The 19089-nt window shown below is 53.3% G+C and overlaps 1 protein-coding gene across 2 annotated transcripts in view; it reads right to left on the bottom strand.

The window, feature by feature from the left end:
• MAPT (microtubule associated protein tau) overlaps nt 1-19089 on the bottom strand; it is a gene marked incomplete at both ends in the record, with an annotated part of 43198 nt that overhangs the window by 5445 nt on the left and 18664 nt on the right. Inside the window, 4 exons of one of the 2 annotated variants that reach the window (XM_080713739.1) lie at nt 1299-1391; nt 9661-9917; nt 12848-12986; nt 16700-16755. In XM_080713739.1, coding sequence (XP_080569865.1) covers nt 1299-1391; nt 9661-9917; nt 12848-12986; nt 16700-16755 — 545 coding nt within the window. Of the gene's footprint in view, nt 1-1298; nt 1392-9660; nt 9927-12847; nt 12987-16699; nt 16756-19089 lie in introns of both variants that reach the window. The other variant, XM_080713740.1, reaches the window with a different exon arrangement.

Genomic DNA, 19089 nt, shown 5'->3' with positions numbered 1-19089 from the left:
CGGCCCAGGGCCCAGGGCCCAGGCGAGGCTGGCCGCGGCTAGGTGGGCTCTGTCCACAACCTCCTGTCTTCTCTGGGCAGAAGCCAAGTGGGGGTGGACAGGGGTGCAGGGCGTGGGGACGGAAAGGGCGCAGCAGACACTGGTGAGGAAGCATTAGTGAAGCCCCATGCGGAAGCGGGAGCCAGGCGGAGGCAGGGCCCGGGCGGGCGGCAGCACATTGCAAGAATAAACCTTCTGGGCTGGGAAGGGGCCCCTCCTGGAGAGAGCCTGGTGCTCCGGCTTGACCTAGAACTGGGGGACGAGGGAGCAGGGAGCGAGGGGCCTCAGGACCGGCCAAGCGGGGGTGGGGGAGTCCTCCTCTCACAGGGACACAGCGCTGAGGTTGCAGGGGTCCCAGGGACACGTGGGAAAGCCAAACTGAGGGGGCGTAGGCGGCAACTCCCCTCGCAGGACGCGCGGGCCCCCTGGGACTTCTTTTGGGCCTGAGGGTGGCGCTGGGTTTAAAGCTGAGCTGAGAGGCTCCTCCAGGAGGAGGGTGGACACTGCGTGCGCCTCCTGCCCTTGCCAGGCAGGTGCGGCTCTTCGGCCTCATCGCTGGGCTGTGAGGCAAACCACGCTGTGAGCGTCCAGCTTCCAGAGTGGGGCTTTTGGAGTTTGCTTTTTTTTTTTTTTTTTTTTTTTGAGGGGGACTAGGGATTGAACCCAAGGTGTTCTACCTCTGAGCTACATCTCCAGCCCTTTTTACTTCTCATTTTGAAACAGGGTCTCCCTAGGTTTCCAAGGCTGGCCTGGAACCTGCGACACCTGTCTCAGCCTCCCAGGTACTGGGTTACAGGATGCACCTGGCACCCGGCTCTGTAATCCTTTCACTTTTACTCTGGGGGTGGGGGCTGAGCTAAGCCAGGCCTCCCACGTGCTAGGCGAGCCCTCTACCACTGAGCTACCCTCTGGCCCTTCAGCTGAGGCACTGGCATGCCAAGCTGCCCGTGCCAGCCTCCAACCTGTCTGGCCTCGAACCTGCGATCCCCCAGTCTGGGCCTCCCAAGTCCCTAGGACCAGAGGTGTGCACCACCCTGCCCTGCTCACCTTCCTTATTCTGTCCAGTCAGCTCTTCTAAAAGATGAGGGAGGGGGGATGGGAACAGAGGACAGGATTCAGGGTCATGGGCTACGTTCCCCTGGGGGGCACAGGAGAGCCTGAGACGATTTATTCTCTGCAATGTTTCTCAAGTAGACACGCTCATGCCACTTCTCCAAAGTCAAGCGACAGCGGGGGCTGGGACGTGTGCTGGTACTCACACTGCCGCCGCCCGGGACGTGTTTGATATTATCCTTTGAGCCACACTTGGACTGGACGTTGCTAAGATCCAGCTTCTTATTAATTATCTGCACCTTTGATAGCCAGAAAAAAGATGAATGACACACCACGAGCTCCCTCCCTCGCTCTGCCCCAGCGCCCGCTTCCTGACCCCCGGCAGGCGGCCCCAGGGCGGCTGTGGGTGGCCAGGTCCAAGTCACCTCCCCTGGGAAGGAGCCGGGGTGGGGGTGAGCGGGTGACCCTCGGATTACAAGACCAACCCCCAGGAGGCAGCAATTCCCTTCACCAAAGGTTTCCATGGAGGGGACCCCAGGAAGACCTCTGAGACCTGCAGGTCAGAGATGAGGGCTCCCTGGCTGGGATGGAGCAAAGAACCCAGCATCAATAAATGCATCCACACACTGTCATCCCAGCACTCGGGAGGCTGAGACAGGAGGATCGCAGGTTCGCGGCCAGCCTCAAGCCACTTAGGCCCTTCCCAACTTAGTGAGACCTTGTTTCAAAATAAAGAATAAAAAATAGGACTGAGGGTTAGCTCAGACATAGAATGCTCCTGGGTTCCTTTCCCAGTACCTACCACAAAAATAATTATAGCCCGGCGTGGTGGCGCACGCTTGTAATCCCAGCGCTTGGGAGGCTGAGACAGGAGGATCGCGCTGGTTTGAAGCCAGCCTCAGCTACTTAGAGAGGCTCTCAGTGACTTAGTGAGACCCTGTTTCCAAATAAAAATATAAAATAGGTCTGGGAGTATAATCCAGAGGTAGAAAGCCTCTGGGTTCCACCCTCAGTACCACCAAAATAAATAAATATAAAATGAATGTGTCAATAGAAAGCCCCCTTTGCCCTTTGCTGGCCCACCCCAGCCATGTGACCACTCCGTGAAGCGCGGAATCTCCTGTGCGGCTTCCTTCCTTTCCTCCCTTGTCTGTCTGTCTGTCTGTCTTTCGTTCTTTCTTCCTTTCACTGGGGATTGAACCCAGGGGCATTGTACCTCCAAGCTAAGCCCCCAGGCTCCCATTTTGGTAACAGGGTCTCCCTAAGTTGCTAGGGACCTCTCCAACTTGCCGAGGCTGTCTTCAAACCGGCGATCCTCCCACCTCAGCCTCCCAAGCACAGGGTGCGCCCAGTGTCCCGCACGCTTAGGCTTTTGTAGACCCCAGTTCTTCCTTTGCAATTTCTTCTCTGGTGGTTAATGCCCAGCAGGGTTGGGTGAATCTCTAAGTCCATGCCCCCCCTTCTCCCGCCATCGCCCAGACAGGCCCAGCAACTGTCACCGGTGCGGCAGAAGCCACAGGAGAACCCGGAGCCACGGGCCATCCTGGAGCATGCACCTGGCATCCCGGGGCGACTGCCTCACAGTCCAAATAAGAACAGTTCTCCCTCTTGGCAGACACTGAACTTCCCCTCTGCGGGCAGGCTCGCTCCGCCCGGCTGGCGCTGGAGGACAGGCAGAGGGGGTTGCTCCAGCTGCTTCCGGAGGAGTCACGCTCTCCCACAGCACGAGGTTTGAGAATTCATTCCTGCCACACTCAGACTTTCAGGAGTCCCACATCAAGCCCTCCCTTGGGAATCATTTTTTTATTCATAACTTTTCATTGGGTTAAGTCTCAGCAGCAGACTTGCCTTCTTTCGAAAGAACGGGAGCCGTTTAGAATTAGGAAACATGCCCTCGGTAATAACACAAGACAATCTCAAGGCTAACGCTAAATAAGGGAAGTCATCGAGATTGATAGTTATGGGGCTGATTATTACATTTAGGTCTCAACTTCCTGGAAGCCAAGGCAAAAAGGGGAAGATCACAGGTTACGTAACTCTTCTTATTTGACAAAGAAAACCAGTTTTTCAAGGAAGATAGTCCCGTTTTCTGTACTAACGCATAAAGGAAGCTAACCAAATTAATCGATGACATTAGCAATAATACAAGGTCTGCAACGGACATAGAAACGTATTTCTCTTGTTCTAACTACACACACACAAAAACAGTTTTTGTGGGATTTGGCAATAGACATAAGGATATTTACAAAGCAGCTCTGAATTACTGTTGGTCACCCCGTTAATTCAACACCCTTTATAGAATCAGATTTACAGAAGGGAGTAAAAAGCATAGACAGTTGGCATTATGAAATCGGAATCATGAAATTTAATTTCCCAGCTCGAGTAACATGTATGACATTGCCCCTTAGCTCTGTCTAGACACTTGGAAATCCCCACTGGGAGAGAGAACAGTGCTTTGAAAGATCCATATTTTGATCCCAGGGACTCCGAGTCAGGAGGGAAGTGTTTGAGGTCGGGCTGGGCCCGGAGGAGAGACTGTGGTAGGGCAGGGTGGGTCTGGTCCACTTCAATCCATTTCCCGGAGAACCCAGGGCGGCCTCAGCCCTCCCTGGACCCTGGTCTGGCTCTGTCTGGGCTCAGATCTCTGGATGTTGATCCCTCCCCGGCCCAGCATCACCAGACTGAGGGGGGCCTGGGCTGGGCTCGGCCTCCAGGGCCATGGGGCTGATGCTCCTGAGGTGGCTGGTGAGGTCCACTCAAGGCCTGTCTCAAGTTCAAGGTGGTCAGCCTAGGCACAGATCAGACAACCCGGACCCAGGGAAGGGGATGAGCATGCTAGGTGTACTTGGTACATAATAGGAACTAAAGATACTGGAAGAAAATACTGGAAGAAGATACTGGAACTAAAGATACATGTCCTAGAGAGTCAGCTGGCCAAAGAGGAGATCAGCTGACCCAGAGAGAGAGAGAGAGAGAGAGACAGACAGACACACACACACACACGCACACACACGCACACACACACGCGCGCACACACACAGGCACTGGGATCAAACTCATCCCAGTCTATTTTTTTTTTTTCTTCAGTACTGGGGATGGAACCCAGGGGTATTCTACTTCTGAGCTACACAAGCCCAATTTTTTACTCTTTATTTTGAAACCGGGTCTCACTGAGTTGCAGAGGGCCTCACTAAGTAGCTGAGGCTGTCCGTGAACCACGATCCTCCTGTCTCAGCCTCCCAAATGCTGGGATTACAAGCGTGCGCCACCACGCCCGGCTTATTTCTGAAACAAGGTCTCACTAGGCTGATGAGAATCTCATTACTTGCCGAGGCTGTCCTGGAACCTATATTCCTCGAGTCTCAGTCTCCCAAGGACTGAGGTTACAGATGTGCACTGCCATGCCCCTGTTGTTTTTTTGTCTTTGAAACGGGATCTCACTAAGTTGCCGAGGCTGGCCTCTAACAGTTAACATTCTCAGGAATGATCTTTGCCCCAAGGGGTAAAAGCAACCTTGGCTCCACAGACCTCTCTGGTATTACAGGCGTGCGCCGCCACACCCGGCTTGCAAGTATGCTTTTAAAAGTGACAACCAAGGCTTTGTTAATAAATATAACATTTAAAACATGTCATTCTCGTGATAGTCAGCTGGTGAACGAGAAGAGGAGGGAATGGCAAGGGGTGGAGAAGAAGAGAGATCAGAGAGAGACAGGCAGAGGTGAATGGTGGAGAGGCCAGGGGTGGGAGAGACGATTTAAAGAGAAAAACAAATCCAGACAGTGGCTGAAAAAGGAAAGAGCCACAGTGAGCGCGGGCGCGCCGGGAAAGCACAGGGAGCCCAAGGACGTGCACAGCATGCCGTCGCCACCTTGTGGCCGAAGAGGATATTGCAGCCCGAGCCTGTCCGCCTTCTGAAAATAAGCTCTGGAAGTTTCTGTCCTTCCCGGGCTCCCAGGTGCTGTCCCTGCCTCCGCCCTGGACATCCTCAAAGGGAGTGACTTTAACTCTACCTGCTCAGAGCCAACCAGGCCACTGCCACAGCCAAGCACTAAACCAGCAGTGATGTAGAAAAAAAGTGATATTCATATTCTGGTTTAGTAATAAGCCATTTTAGTAATAAACCAGTGGTTAGAGAAAAAAAGTGCAATTTCTTCTCTGAATTGATGGGTGCCCTTTTTGAATTTTCCCTTTTTGTTTCTTAATTTTTAAAGGGCTTTTAAAATATATTTATTCATTTTTGTGGTATTAGGGATTGAATCCAGGGGCATTCTACCTCCAAGCTATACCCCAGCTATACCCCCAGCCCTATTATCAGTATTTATTATTATTATTTTTTGTGGTACTAGGGATGGAACCCAGGGGCATTCAACCCCCGAGCTACACCCCTGCCCTATTTTTTATTCTTTATTTTGAAACCGGGTCTCAATGAGTTGCAAAGGGCCTCACTAAGTAGCTGAGGCTGTCCACGCACCACGATCCTCCAGTTTCAGCCTCCCGAATGCTGGGATTACAAGAGTGCGCCACCCCACTTGGTTTGTTTGTTTGTTTGTTATGGGGATGGAACCCAGGGGTATTCTACCTCCAAGTTACACCCACAGCCCTATTTTTTATTCTTTATTTTGAAACAGGGTCTCGTCTCACTGAGCTGCAAAGGGCTAAGTAGCTGAAGCTGTCCTCAAACCGTGATCCTCCTGTCTCATCAGCCTCCCAAATGCTGGGATTACAAGCCACCACGCCCAGCTTTGTATTTTATTCTGAAAAAGGTCTCCCTAAATTGCAGAGAGCCTCACTAAGTAGCTGAGGCTCCCTGCCTTAGGGTTTAATTTACTGGTAAATATGTACCTTCCCCTTTCAATTATATAGGCTTTTCTTTTCTTTTTTTCTTTTCTTTTCTTTTCTTTTTACAGTGCCGGGTTTTGAACCCAGGGCCTCACACATGCTGGGCAAGTGCTCTACCCCTGAGCTGTGCCCCCGGCAGGTCCTTTTATCTTCCACTTTACAATCATCTACTGTCATTTAACACCTCCAGTTACAACTGAATTCTCATAATTTTTTTTTATTGTAAATGTCTCCATTGTACAAAATCTAGAAAGAAAAAAATACAAAAAAAGCCTCAATTGCAACCTCTATGAGTCACTAAGATCATTGTGTCTGATTTCTTTCAGCCTCCCTGACCGCTGACCTCAGTCCCCGCCCTTGAGATAGGGTTTCGTGAAGTCACTTTTGATCCACAGTTACAAGCCTGTGCCAGGACACCGGCTTCATTCTTTCCTCTGTGCTGCTATTTTTCACATAGGGTAGTGGCAGGACCTATACAATTTTTGGGGGGGAGGTATGGGAATTGATGCCAGGGGTGCTCTACCTTGGAGCTACACTCTCAGCCCTTCTTTTAAAAATTCTTCCTATTTTTTTGGAGGGTCTGGGGATGGAACCCAGAGGCATTTGACCTCTGCGCTCACCCTCTGCCCTATTTTTTATTCTTTATTTTGAAACAGGGTCTCATTGAGTTGCGGAGGGTCTCATTGAGTAGCTGAGGCTGTCTGCGAATTGCGATCCTCCCGTCTCAGCCTCCCGAATGCTGGGATTACAAGCGTGCGCCACCACGCCCGGCTAAAAAAATTCTTACATTGAAACAAGGGTTAGCTAAATTACTGAGTCTCGCTAACTTGCTAACTTGCTGAGGCTGGCCTTGAACACGTCTCCCCCATGTCTCAGCCTCCCCAGTCCTGGGATCACAGGCATGTGCCACCACGCTAGGCTTAACCTACACAATATATAGAACTTTATTCATTTAACTTAGTATAATGTGGTTAAAATTTTTTATAGTTATGCCAGGCGTGGTGGCGCACGCTTGTAATCCCCGCGCTTGGGAGGCAGAGACAAGAGGATAGCGCAGGTTTGAAGCCAGACACACTGGCTTAAGAGACCCTATTTCCAAATAAAAAATATAAAATAGGCCTGGGAGTGTAGCCCGGAGATAGAAGGGTTTCCAGGAAGCCCAGTAACACACACACACACACAAAATTATAGTTATTAAAAATTATTTTCAAAGATAAATTTTCCCTGTGATACTGGAGATTGAACCTAGGGGTGCTCTACCCTGAGCCCTTTCCCTTTTTTAAATTTTTGATATAGGCCTTTGATAAATTGCCAAGGCTGGCTTTGAACTTGTGGTCTTCCTGCCTCAGCCTCCCAAGATTACAGGTATGTGTCTTTTTTTAGGTACTGAGGATGGAACCCAGGGGCATTCTACCTTCGAGCTATACCCCCAGCCCTATTTCTTATTCTTTTTTTGAAAAGGGTCTCACTGATTTGCAGAGGGCCTCACTAAGTAGCTGAGGCTATCTGTGAACCATGATCCTCCTGTCTCCGCCTCCCGAATGCTGGGATTACAATCGTGTGCCAGCACGCCTGGCTCTGAGCCTTTTCTTTAAAAAGCCATACATACAACCATCGGGGCATGGTGATGCACACTTGCAATACCAGTACTTGGGAGTCTGAGACAGGAGGATCATATGTTGGAGATTCAGCAACCTAGCAAGACCATATTTCAAAACAAAATAAAACCCAAAAATAAAAATAAAAAAGGGCTGGTAGTAGCTTGGTGGTAGAATGCCTCTGGCTTCAACCTCCAGTACCAAAAAGAAAATAAGTAAGTAAATGAATAAATAAAATATAAAAGTCACACATCCTGAGTGGGGAGAGGCAGCGCCTTAATCTAACTGGGACCACTGCCATCTGGAGGGAGACCTGAACAGAAGGGGTCACTGCCTCTTCCTCCTGTGTCCCTGGACAGCCCTGCACCTGTCCCCACGGGACAGCCTTGCTCAGGGAACCCCTCCCCCGCGCTGCCCGGTGCCGCCGCTGGCTGAGCAGACTGTGGTGTGAATGTGTCCCCTTGCGCCAAGGTCCTTTCTACCCGGGAGGGCACAGGCAGCTCCTTGTCCACACCAGGGAGCAGCTGGTGGCGCGGCTCCCCTCTTGCCACGCTGCGCCCCCCACAGCTGTGCACTCCCGGGTGATGGAGAACCGCCTGTGTGCAGTTTGGGTTTTCACTGTTCACACTGAAGGCAAAGGTCCACTGGAGCGCGGGCTCTAGGGACTGAGGGCCCCGGGAGGCCAGGCAGGAAGCTGTCCACCCTCTCTGTGGGCCTATGCTCCACAGACACAGACAGTGGGTTCAAGGCCGTGCCCTGGAGCAGTCACCCCAGGGCCCTTCTGGAGGCGGCAGGTGGCTTCCAGAGAGGAGCGGGCCACTTAACAGAGACCCGGCTGTGGGTCCAAAGACCAGGTGGCCCTGGAGAGTCCTGGAGCTAGGCCTGCGCCTTCTGCCCAGGGGCTGCCTCAGCTCCACACTGGGCAGGCGCCCCCTGGACGCTGAAGGGAGCCCCAGGGCTCCACGGGAAGCAGAGTGCATGAAGGCGAGGCCAATGGCTGCCCTCCCTCCCATGACCAGCTCCAGCCCAGGGTGACAAAGGACAGCGCAGAGATGCCGGCTCTGGGGCAGGCGCTGCCTGGCTGGACGCCTGGCTGGACGGAGCTCTTCAGCCCACCGCGAGGCCCAGGCACGCCGCCACACACATCCTCGGCCCCCCACCCCAGCGCGGGCTGGGCTGTGCCCTCAAATTCATACGTGGATGCTAAAGTCCCCACAGTCCTGGCAGGTGGCTGTATTTGGAGATGGGGCTTTTATTTTTATTGTATTTTAATTGCGGGTCTGCGGATGAACCCAGGGATGTTCGACCTCTGAGCTACACCCCCTGCCCTATTTTTTATTCTTTATTTTGAAACAGGGTCTCACTAAGTTGCAAAAGGCCTCACTAAGTAGCTGAGGCTGGCTGCGAACCGCAATCCTCCAGTTTCAGCCTCCCGAATACTGGGATTACAAATGCGCTGGCCTTTTTCTTTACAAGGAGATTAGGGCACAGGGAGACCCCAGGGTGCAGGAAGGCCGGGTGAGCACACGGGGAGGTGGCCGTCTGTAAACTGAGGAGAGGCCTGGGCCAAGCCAGCCTGGTGGACGTCAAGTCTGGCCTGTGGCTCCAGAGCTGAGGGACACGCTTTCCCACTGCTGTGGTATAGCAGTGCCAACAAACTCTCACGACAGGGAACAGGGACGAGAGGAGGAGGAGGGGAGCGGCGTAGTCCCCCCCCCTCCCCGTTTCCTCCCAGGCCCTGGGAGGTTCGTTTCTCTGTTAGGATCCAAGGATTCCTTCTGTGAGTGCCTCCTTGCCCCCGGGAGAGCCAGCTCTTCCAAACGCAACCCCAATTTCCCTGAAACTGAGCACTAAAGAGAAAGCCAAACTAGTTAGATCCTCAGCGAAGGCCAGATGCCGTCTATAGGGGTCACGTTCTGAGCGGTGGGGTGTCGGGGCAGCACTGTGGGTGTCCCCTCTCTGAGAACCCCGTGGAGATCCAGCCCAGTCATCTCCATCCAGTAAGCAGGGGCCGAAAGGAGGAAGGAAGAGCCCGCCCTTTCCCGGGCAGGGACCCCGTGGGCGCAGGCTCTGCTGACGGGACCGCAGGTGCCAGCCCAGCCGCGCACCCCACGCACCCGCACCCCCTTACCTTCCCGCCGCCTGGCTGGTGCTTCAGGTTCTCGGTGGAGCCGATCTTGGACCTGACGTTCTTCAGGTCTGGCATGGGCACGGGCGCCGTCTGCAGGCGGCTCTTGGTGGAGGACGGGGACTTGGGTGGAGTGCGGACCACGGCCACCTTCTTGGGCTCCCGGGTGGGTGGGGTTGGCAGGGATGGGGTGCGGGACCGGCTTCCTGGCGTGCCTGGGGAGCCGGGGCTGCTGTAGCCGCTGCGATCCCCGGACTTCCCTGACTCACCTGGTGTGGGGAGGAAGTGTGGCCGGGAGTCAGCAAAGGCCCCGGCCCCCCCCCCGCCCCCTGCAGGCTCAGGGTGGGGACAGGGTCAAGAGCTCTGCCACCCAGCAGGGAGAAGCCCTGGAGCCTGTTTCTGGAAGGACAATGACACCCACTTCCTGGGAAGGCAACAGAGTGGCCCTCCATACCCCAGCACCCAACATCTCCTTCCAAGGTGCTGGGTCCAAGAGATGGGCTCCAACCGGCTGTGTGGCCTCAGGCAAGTCGCTTCCCCCTCTGAGTTCAGGGGCCTCTGCTTGGACTGCAGGCGGATGTGACCCCCAAGCTCATTCCCGCTTGCCCATAACCTAGAGTAAGGGCGACGCCATGACAGGACCCGCTCTGCCCTCCAGCCTGGGCCCAGCTGGCCCTTTACCGGTGGCGGGATCCCAGAGCCTCGACAGTGCAGGGCTCCTGGCCCCTTGGCTGCCTGCCTGGCTCCAGCCATCCAGCTGGCCTGGCTGTCCCCCATCCCTATTAGCATGGCTCAAAGGTCAGCCTTTAAAACACCAGGCAGGCGCCAGCCCTCTGGAAGGCTGCGGGGTCCTCTGCTTGCCCTTCCTCCTCTGGGCGTCCTGCACCCCAGAGCGCATCTAAGACTGCGCTATGCTTCTAGGTTGAGTATTCAATTGGCTTCATGGATTAGCATCTCTCTCTCTCTCTCTCTCTCTCCCTCCCTCCCTCCCTCCCTCCCTCTTGTGGTACTGGGGATGGAACCTAGGGGCTTTTCTACCTCTGGGCTATACTCCCAGACCTATTTTATACTTTATTTGGAAACAGGGTCTCATTAAGTTGCTGAGAGCCTCACTAAGTAGCTGAGGCTGGCTTCTAACCTGTGCGATCCTCCTGTCTCAGCCTCCCAAGTGCTGGGATTACAAATGTGCACCACCACGCCTGGCATTCTCAAAGTGGGCCTCTGGGCTCCTGGGTCAGTCCTCAGAGGCAGGTTTTTTGTTTGTTTGTTTGTTTGTTTGTTTGTTTGTTTTTTGGGAGGGGAAGGATGTGGGACCTGCCAAATGCAGATTTCTGAGCTGCACCCACAGCTGGTAGCTGAGTCGTGAGGTGTGGGGCCTGCAGAGCTGGTTTCCTCTGGAACTACTGGGGTGGCCTGCAGCTCCACAGGAAGGCGGCACCACAGCGCTAGAGCCCCAGATGTCCCACACACAGCCAATAGGATGAGGGCAGCTCTTTCTCCTTTTCCACAGAAGGAAACAACAGAGGTGCCTCTGCTCTTAGCTCAGCTATGCTCTGCCTGTCTTCAGGGCCACGAGGAATGTCAGGCTCAGTCCTGAAGGCTTGAAGGCTTGGAAACGCAAGGCCAGTTACTTACAGCCTGACCCCAGGCAAGTCGGCTACCTTCCCTAATTCTGTGACCCCACCTGGGACCAGAGGCTGCAGGACAGTGTGACAGCATCTTGAGGACCTGAAGACCTGACTCCCAGGTGGTGTCTGGCGCTCACAGAAAGGGCCTTTAGTAAGTGCTGGCAGAACTGCCCACCTAAACCTTGCTTAGAGATGATCCAACCCCCAGCACCCCGAAATGTCTCAAGGCACATGCTCCCCACCCCCTGCCCTGCAACCCTCGTCCCCAAAGCAAGTGAGAACATGGAGGGTTGGAAAGTCCACACTAACCACACTGCGAGCTTCGCCGCAGCCCCCCAGCCCTGCCAACAAGCCCGGCCCATGGGACACAGGCCCCCAATTACCTCTCTTGGACTTTGCCCCTGCAGGGAGCAGTTTTCTTTGGACTTGTTTGGAAGCTTAAAAAGAAAAATCCAGATGGCCTTATTATTATCAAGCTTAATGGGGCCTTAATGAGTTCATGCAGCAGGGCTGGCCAGAGGTGCAGAATGGGGAGGGGGGGGCTGCAGAAACCAAGTCCAAGTCCAGCCATGGAGAACTGGGGAGGTCTGCAGAGCAAGGCCCGCCTCCGCCTCAAGCTGCTGCAACATGTGAGTCAACTGTGTGTTAAGTGAGAAGCATCAGGTGTAAAATCCAATTGAAAAATTCGATTAGTTGCCCCTAGATTATCAGTAGGTGAGGAAAACTCAGGAAAGAAAACACCAGCGAAAAACATAACACCAAAGGGCCCTCGCATGCAGCCATCCTCGCGGGTGACTCCCACCAGGCAGAAAGCACGCAGCCACCAGGGCGGGCGTGGGTGCAGGCCAGGCCTTCACCACACTCAGGCGAAGACCCAGGGCCTCCTGCATGCCTCCAGGGAGCAGGTGCAGGCCAGGTGCCCCGAGTCCCACAGCAACTAAACCCACTTGCTGGGAACAGGTCACCGGGGAAGGCCACCGCAGCCTGGTGGCCTTCTCTGCACCGACTGTGTTTTGCCCACAGGGGTCCAGGGATATGGGCCCAGGATACCTCTGCTCAGATAGGACCCTTGGTTTTGCTAGAAGATTCCTAGCATCACTGGAGAGGAAGGCTGCGCAGGGCCAAGCCCTGTGTGAGGTCACCCATAGTCCTGTCCAAGCTGCTGCTCTGTCTCCAGGGGCCTGAAAGTACCTGAGGCTGCCTCCTCAGCACGCTGGATGTGGGGCCAGAGGAGCCCTCACTTGCCCCTTAACAAGTCCTGCGACTGAATCTTCCCTGTGCTTAAAAGGCGCTGGGTAGACTTAGCCCAGCAAACTGCCAGAGTCTTGATGTCTTCCTTGACAGAAAGTGAGGTTTCAGTATCTACCCCAAAAAGTTGCCAAAAGGATTAGTACAAAAAAACAAACAAGCAAACAAAATGAGCACTCAGGTGCTTAGTAAACTGCAAAGCGTGGCTCAGCTTGGAGGGGTATTTATTGGCTGAGCTGAGGGCTATACTTTCTGGGAGGAGCTGAGGGCTATATTTTCTGGGAGTTCCCTCTGATCAGGACTCAAGAAAACACTCATCTTACCAGTGCCCGGTGGTGTCTTTGGGCTGGGCGTGGTTTTGGCTGGAATCCTGGTGGCATTGGCTGTACCTTTCTGGCCTGGAGGGGCTGCTCCCCGGGGTGTGGCGATCTTTGTTCCGGTTTTATCAGCACCCTGAAAACCAAATCAGGGTAACGTTTTTACCACTGGGAAAGGTGACTGTCCCGGAGACAAGGGCAGCCCCCTTCTACCACCTGGACTCCAGGAGTCAAAGGCAGGGGACCCTTTGTCCTGTGGATATAATGGATGTCTCCGCTCTCAAGGGATTGCTGGGCACAGGACTCCGCAGCCCCACCCCAAGGCCAAGTGCCCTGGTTGCCTGGTTTCCTCCCAGGGAAATTGTTTGCAGCGGTTGTCAGTAGTAACTGTGCTGACATGTTTTACTAAAGGCCCACCAAGCTCGCAGCAGGGATCAGGATCATCCTCCGCTCAGTGGGTGGGGTGCCGGGAGACTATCCCCAGGGGGACACCCATTTTCCGAGTCTAATTATGAATGTATCTGACTGTTGGTGATGGGTTTCATCAGAAACACTATTTGTTGAACTTGTCTAAGGATGCTAAGTAGTGACAGATCGTTCTGTTCTCTCCCAAACGACCCGCAGCTCTCAGCCTCTCCTCAGGAACACTAAGAGCCCTCAGCCGGTGGGCACAGGAGTGAGCACTGTATGGCACAGCCTGCTGTTTGTGGGCAGTTATGGGCCTGCTTCCCGGCAGATGGTAGTTAGACACGGCACGAACTCCGAAGGAAACCAACATTAACCGTGGACCTCGGTGGCTCTGGAGGGAGCGAGTTGGGGCAGGCGGTGCCACCCCCCACCACATGAGGGCGATGTGGAGGCCATTCCAGCTACCAGTCAGGGATCAGCAAGGAGCCCGGAAGGGTGGCTTTCCACTAGGATCCCCAGGTGTCTCAGGGGCTGCCCGGGTGAGGAGTGGGCTCCGAGCCCCTTCCCCTCTTCAACCAGAATGGGAGCTATTCTGTGTGGTGCGTCCCTGCCGGAGTTTATCTGAGGAGAGTCTCTGCAGCTACGAATGTGTACACTTGCGGCCCGCGTTGGAGCAGCCTGGTTCTCCTGGAGGGCCGTGTCCTTACCTTGAGTTTCACCTCCTCTGCTCCAGAACCGCCAGTTTGGGGCGTGACAGAAGAGACGTGTTTAGGAGAGGAAGCTGGCTCATGGCACACGGCAGGGCTGGAGGGTTTGATCAAAGGGTCTGAGCTACCAGGAGTGGGGCGTTTGGGGCTAAGGCAAGGCCTATTTCTCAGGGCTTTGGCACAGACAGGAGTAGGTGTCTTCAACATAAACATAAATAAAATCAAAATAAAAGTCAGCACACGAAGGAAGAAAATAAAGTGAAAGAAAAAGGGGGGGGGCAGTAACCAAACATACAGAAAAGGTGGGTCCTGGGTTAAAGCAGCGAATGCCACACTGTTGGGCCCTGGGCCCTCGCCAGCCTTCTGACTGGGAAGGGAGCTGAGTGACCAGCCCCTCATGTGGGGATCGCTGGCAGAAAGATGCTCCGGCTACACGCCCACTTGTGACGGAAGCCATGTTTGCATATGGCAGATATTTTTTTTTTTGGTGGTACTAGGGGTGGAACCCAGGGGCTTTTCTACCTCCGGGCTATGTTATACTTTATTTGGAAACAGAATCTCACTAAGTTGCTGAGAGCCTCACTAAGTAGCTGAGGCTGGCTTCAAACCTGTGCGATCCTCCTGTCTCAGCCTCCCAAGCGCGGGGATTACAAGCGTGCGCCACCATGCCCGGCTAGACCCCTAGTTTAAAGGAGCTTCACCCTCAGCAAATCCATGAAGGTCACCGAGGAACAAGAGTCTTAGGATGCTTTTCCAGGAAACAGCCCGACTGAGCCTGACCTGCCTCCTCACCACACCTGGGAATCCCCACAGCTAAAGAGGACTGTGCAACCCCAGCTCTGAAGACCCCATCTCTCGTGGCTGAGGATGCGCGCAAGCACGCACATGTGCACGCTGAATAAATTCTCACAACTGATCTTTTTTTCCTTTGTGGTACAGGGGATCAAACCCAGGGGCATTCTACCTCTGAGCTACACACCATTCGTATTTTATTTTTTATTTTGAAACGGGCTGCACTGCTATCCTCAAACCTGCGATTCTCTGGTCTCAGCCTCCCAGGTACTGAGATTTTAGGTGTATACCACCATGCCCAGCTCCCAAATAAAACTAATCTTTTTTTTTTTTAAACTGGGGATTGAACTTAGAGGCACTCTACCTCTGAGCTACACCCATAGCTTTATTATTATTATTATTATTATTATTATTATTATTATTAATTTTTGCAGTACTGGGGATGGAACCCAGGGGCATTCTACCTCCGAGCTACACCCCAGCCCTATTTTTTATTCTTTATTTTGAAACAGGGTCTCACTGAGTTGCAAAGGGCCTCACTAGGTAGCTGAGGCTGTCCGTGAACCACAATCCTCCTGTCTCAGCCTCCCAAATGCTGGGATTACAACCGTGGGCTACCACGCCCAGCTCGGGGAGCATTTTCCTAAGATACAAAGTCACCAAGACAGTAAACTACAGATAAACTAAGAGATCGATGGTGGCGGGCGGGATTCTAGACGCAGGCATGTGGGAAGTGGGCTGCTTCCTCTGCTATTCATGGGGTTGGCGGCTTAAGACTGACTAGGACTCTACCCCAAACCGCAAGACTGCAAGATGGTGTCTACTCCACCAACCCGCTCAGATTTTTCTCCAATAATATCCTTCCGACCTATATCAGCCCACCGGGGTTCAGGAGCAGGCCCCCAGCCTGCTGAGCTCCCTGGCCTCCTCCCAGGCCTGCGCGGTGCTGTTCCCCCTCAGCATGCTCTTCCCTACCCTCCACACCCCCTGGCCGTGTTCCCTGTGCTGCCAGCCTCCCAGCGGGTCTCCACCAGGCTTGCCGGGCCCCTGCCTCTGGGTAAAGCTTGCTTCCCTCAATGCTCTCTTGGTCCCCAATATATTTTCTATGCATCTTAAGTGTATATATTTGTTGACTCAGCCTAGATCTATAGTGGCAAGCGTAAGATGTGCAAAACTCAAACTTTATTGCAGAAAATTCAAACATGCCGGGCATGGTGATGCACGCCTATAATCTCAGTACTTGTGGGGCTGAGACAGGAGGACCAAGGGTTCAAAGCCAGCCTCAGAGCCGGGCGTGGTGGCACATGCTTGTAATCCCCTCACTTGGGAGGCTGAGACAGGAGGATCGCACAGGTTCGAAGCCAGCCTCAGTTACTTAGTGAGGCTCTCAGCAACTTAGTGAGACCCTGTTTCCAAATAAAATATAAAAAAGGTCTGGGAGTATAGCCCGGAGGTAGAAAGCTTCTGGGTTCCATCCCCAGTACCACCAAAAACAAAACAAAACAAAAACAAACAAACAAACAAAAAAGCCAGCCTCAGCAACATAGCAAGGCTCTCAGAAACCCAGTGAGGTCCTGTTTCCAAATAAAAATAAAATAAAATTGGACTGAGGGCATAGCTTGGATGTTCAACCAATCAATAAAGAAAAAAAGAAAGAAAAGAAAGGAAAAGAAAATTTAAAAAAAGAGAAAACTCAAAGTTTTGTTTGAGCTATGCTGAGGAAACAGGAATTAGGAGCATTAATTCATGAACTTGCTCCCTGCTCCTCCCCGGTAGAGATATTAACATGTATATATGTGGGACTTTTTAAACTCCTGCAGAAAATAAAATGCCCTTTAGATGACAGCTGCACTCCAGTGACGAACGCGCCCCGTGCGTGTTGTATTCCAGGACGATCTGAGACACAGAGCGAGCCTCGGGCTCCACGGTGCCAGCGGCTTACCTTTGCTTTCCTGTCCTCGTTTCCAGTCCCATCTTTGCTTTTACTGACCATGCGAGCTGATAAAAACGAAACGAGAATGCGCGTTACACTATTTTCACGGTTGGCGCAAAGAGCCGCTGGAGCTTTGGGGTGGGTGGTGCGTGTTCCGTTCAGCGGGGTGTGAGGGAAATCCGGGAGGTTTTCCTTTCCCTCTGACTCTGCTAGGTCTCACTTTGTTAGTATCCGCACAGCACACAGGGGCCATCGCCTCAGCAACCTGGCGAGGGGCAGCAGGCTCGCGGGGGGTGGGGGGCATGCAGAGGAGTCGCAGCCAAGGATCTTAGTGCACACGGGGCTGTCTGGGGAAGGCAGACGGGGCACACTCCCGCCCATGGGCTCCCCCTGCCTCGGCCAGGGTGAGGCCCACTCCGTGGAGGGGCATTTAAAAGCCATGGATGTGGGCCTCCTGCAGGCCCCCCAGGAGCAGGGTGGGAAGTTAACTACATTCTGTGGCTTCTGTGAGGTTCCCACTTACTCTCTAGGGTCCGGAGGTCTGGCTGAAGCCACCTTTGATTCCCCAGCACCACGGGGCCAGCTAAATCCTAATGCCTCCCTTTCTGGTCATCTTTTGTGCCCCCCCCCAACTCCTGGTCACCTGTCACTAGCACAGGTGAGCCCGGCAGGGGATGTCTTCACCCTCTTGTTGTCGGCCACATCCCAGAGCTTGTGCCTTATTGATGGGGACCTCAGTCACCCACTCCAGCTGCTTGCTGTAAGAGGAGCCCATCCCATCCCTGACTTATCTCTGAAGAGGCAAATCCTGCACCTTCTCTGAATTAGCTGTGAATGAGTCACCATCAAACACCTGCAGGTTGCGTCTGGGTGTCAGGAAGTCCCGGCAGAGCTGCACCCCTGGCTCAGCCTTCTCTTTCACTCAGGAGTACCAGTGAAAACTGACTTTAGATGTTTCTCCTTTGGTTTCAACATCATATCCTCCCTCACCACAAGGATAACGGGCTCTGGGGCTTTCTGCTGGCTGTGGTGACCTGGGTTTCTAGATGGACCAGGCTGCTTCTCTAGCCCAGAGGTTTCAACTCCCCTGTGAGGCACGATCACCTGAAGAGTTGCTCAGACGCAGATTCCTGGGCCCACCTGGACGGGGGGCTGCCGCCTAAGGGTGTCCAGCAATCTGCACAAGCCACCTGACTCAGCTTCCCTCCTTTGCCCCAAACAACCAGCTTCATCCCAACACAAGAGCATCTTTGAGATCGGCATTTCCAAAGTCAGGTCAGACTCAAGCCCTCTTCCAGATGTTACCAGATGGGACGGAAAAAACTTGGGGAGTCTGGGGTGAGCGCATAGGTCAGTGGTAGGGTATTACCCAGCATGTGTGAGGCCCTAGGTTCAATCTCCAGGACTGCCTCCCCATCCCACCCCAGGACTGGGGAGAACCCACAGTATGCAGCCTTCTAGAGGGTCACAGCACACATGAGCACAGTGAAGGCTCAGACAAGTCTTACAGCAGCAAAGCCTGTTTTTCTTCACTTAGCTTGTTTTTGTTTAAACCTGCTGGGCCATAAAACTCTTTTTCCCCCCTGGATACACCTGTTGGCATCTAGAGGACCAGGATTCAATGGCATATTACTTCAGGAGACAACACGGTAAACTGTCAAGCCAGTCATTGGTCCCCTATGGTTTTGCAATTTAATCTAGGACATAGAATTGTGGGTTTTTTTTTTTTTCATCTTACATTTTTTCCCCCGCATGTCTGGGGATGGAACCCAGGAGCATTCAACCTCTGAGCTACCACCCCTGTCCTATGTTTTTTATTCTTTATTTTGAAACAGAGTCTCACTAAGTTGCAGAGGGCCTCACTGAGTAGCTGAGGCTGTCCGCGAACCGCGATCCTCCGGTCTCGGCCTCCCGAATGCTGGGATCACAAGCGTGCGCCACCACAGCCGGCTCATCATACATTTTTAACAGGGTTCCTCTGGCAACAACATTTCAAAGTTTTCTCTACAAGGAGCATCTAATCAAAATGTAATCAATGTTTTCGACTGTAAGGTTCAGTCACACCAAATTAAAGGTCCTGCAAATAATTCTACAATGCTAAATATTCTAAAATCCTAAACCTACAACGCATCCTCTTGAGGCCTTGAGGCATCTCCTAGGACACACCTGGGACTCTCCTGCACTGCTTTCACCCCCGCGGGCTGCAGTGGCTGAGCTCGAGGCTATAGAGCTAAGGACACTAAGATCATCCCTCCCTGGTGCCAAACCCGGATGTGCTTGGTCTCTGTGGAGGACTGCAGAAATACTTTGGACAAAGAAGACAGCCTCTCCAGTTCTGTGTTAGAACACTTCAGAACCTTCTGGAAGGCACTATGGGGCAAGGGAAGTGTGTCTTTCAG

This window comes from Muscardinus avellanarius, assembly GCF_963383645.1.
Source record: "Muscardinus avellanarius genome assembly, chromosome: 16".
Taxonomy (NCBI): Eukaryota; Metazoa; Chordata; class Mammalia; order Rodentia; family Gliridae; genus Muscardinus; species Muscardinus avellanarius.
The sequence above is the reverse complement of the archived record's forward strand: the minus strand, read 5'-3'. Positions and strand labels throughout refer to the sequence as shown.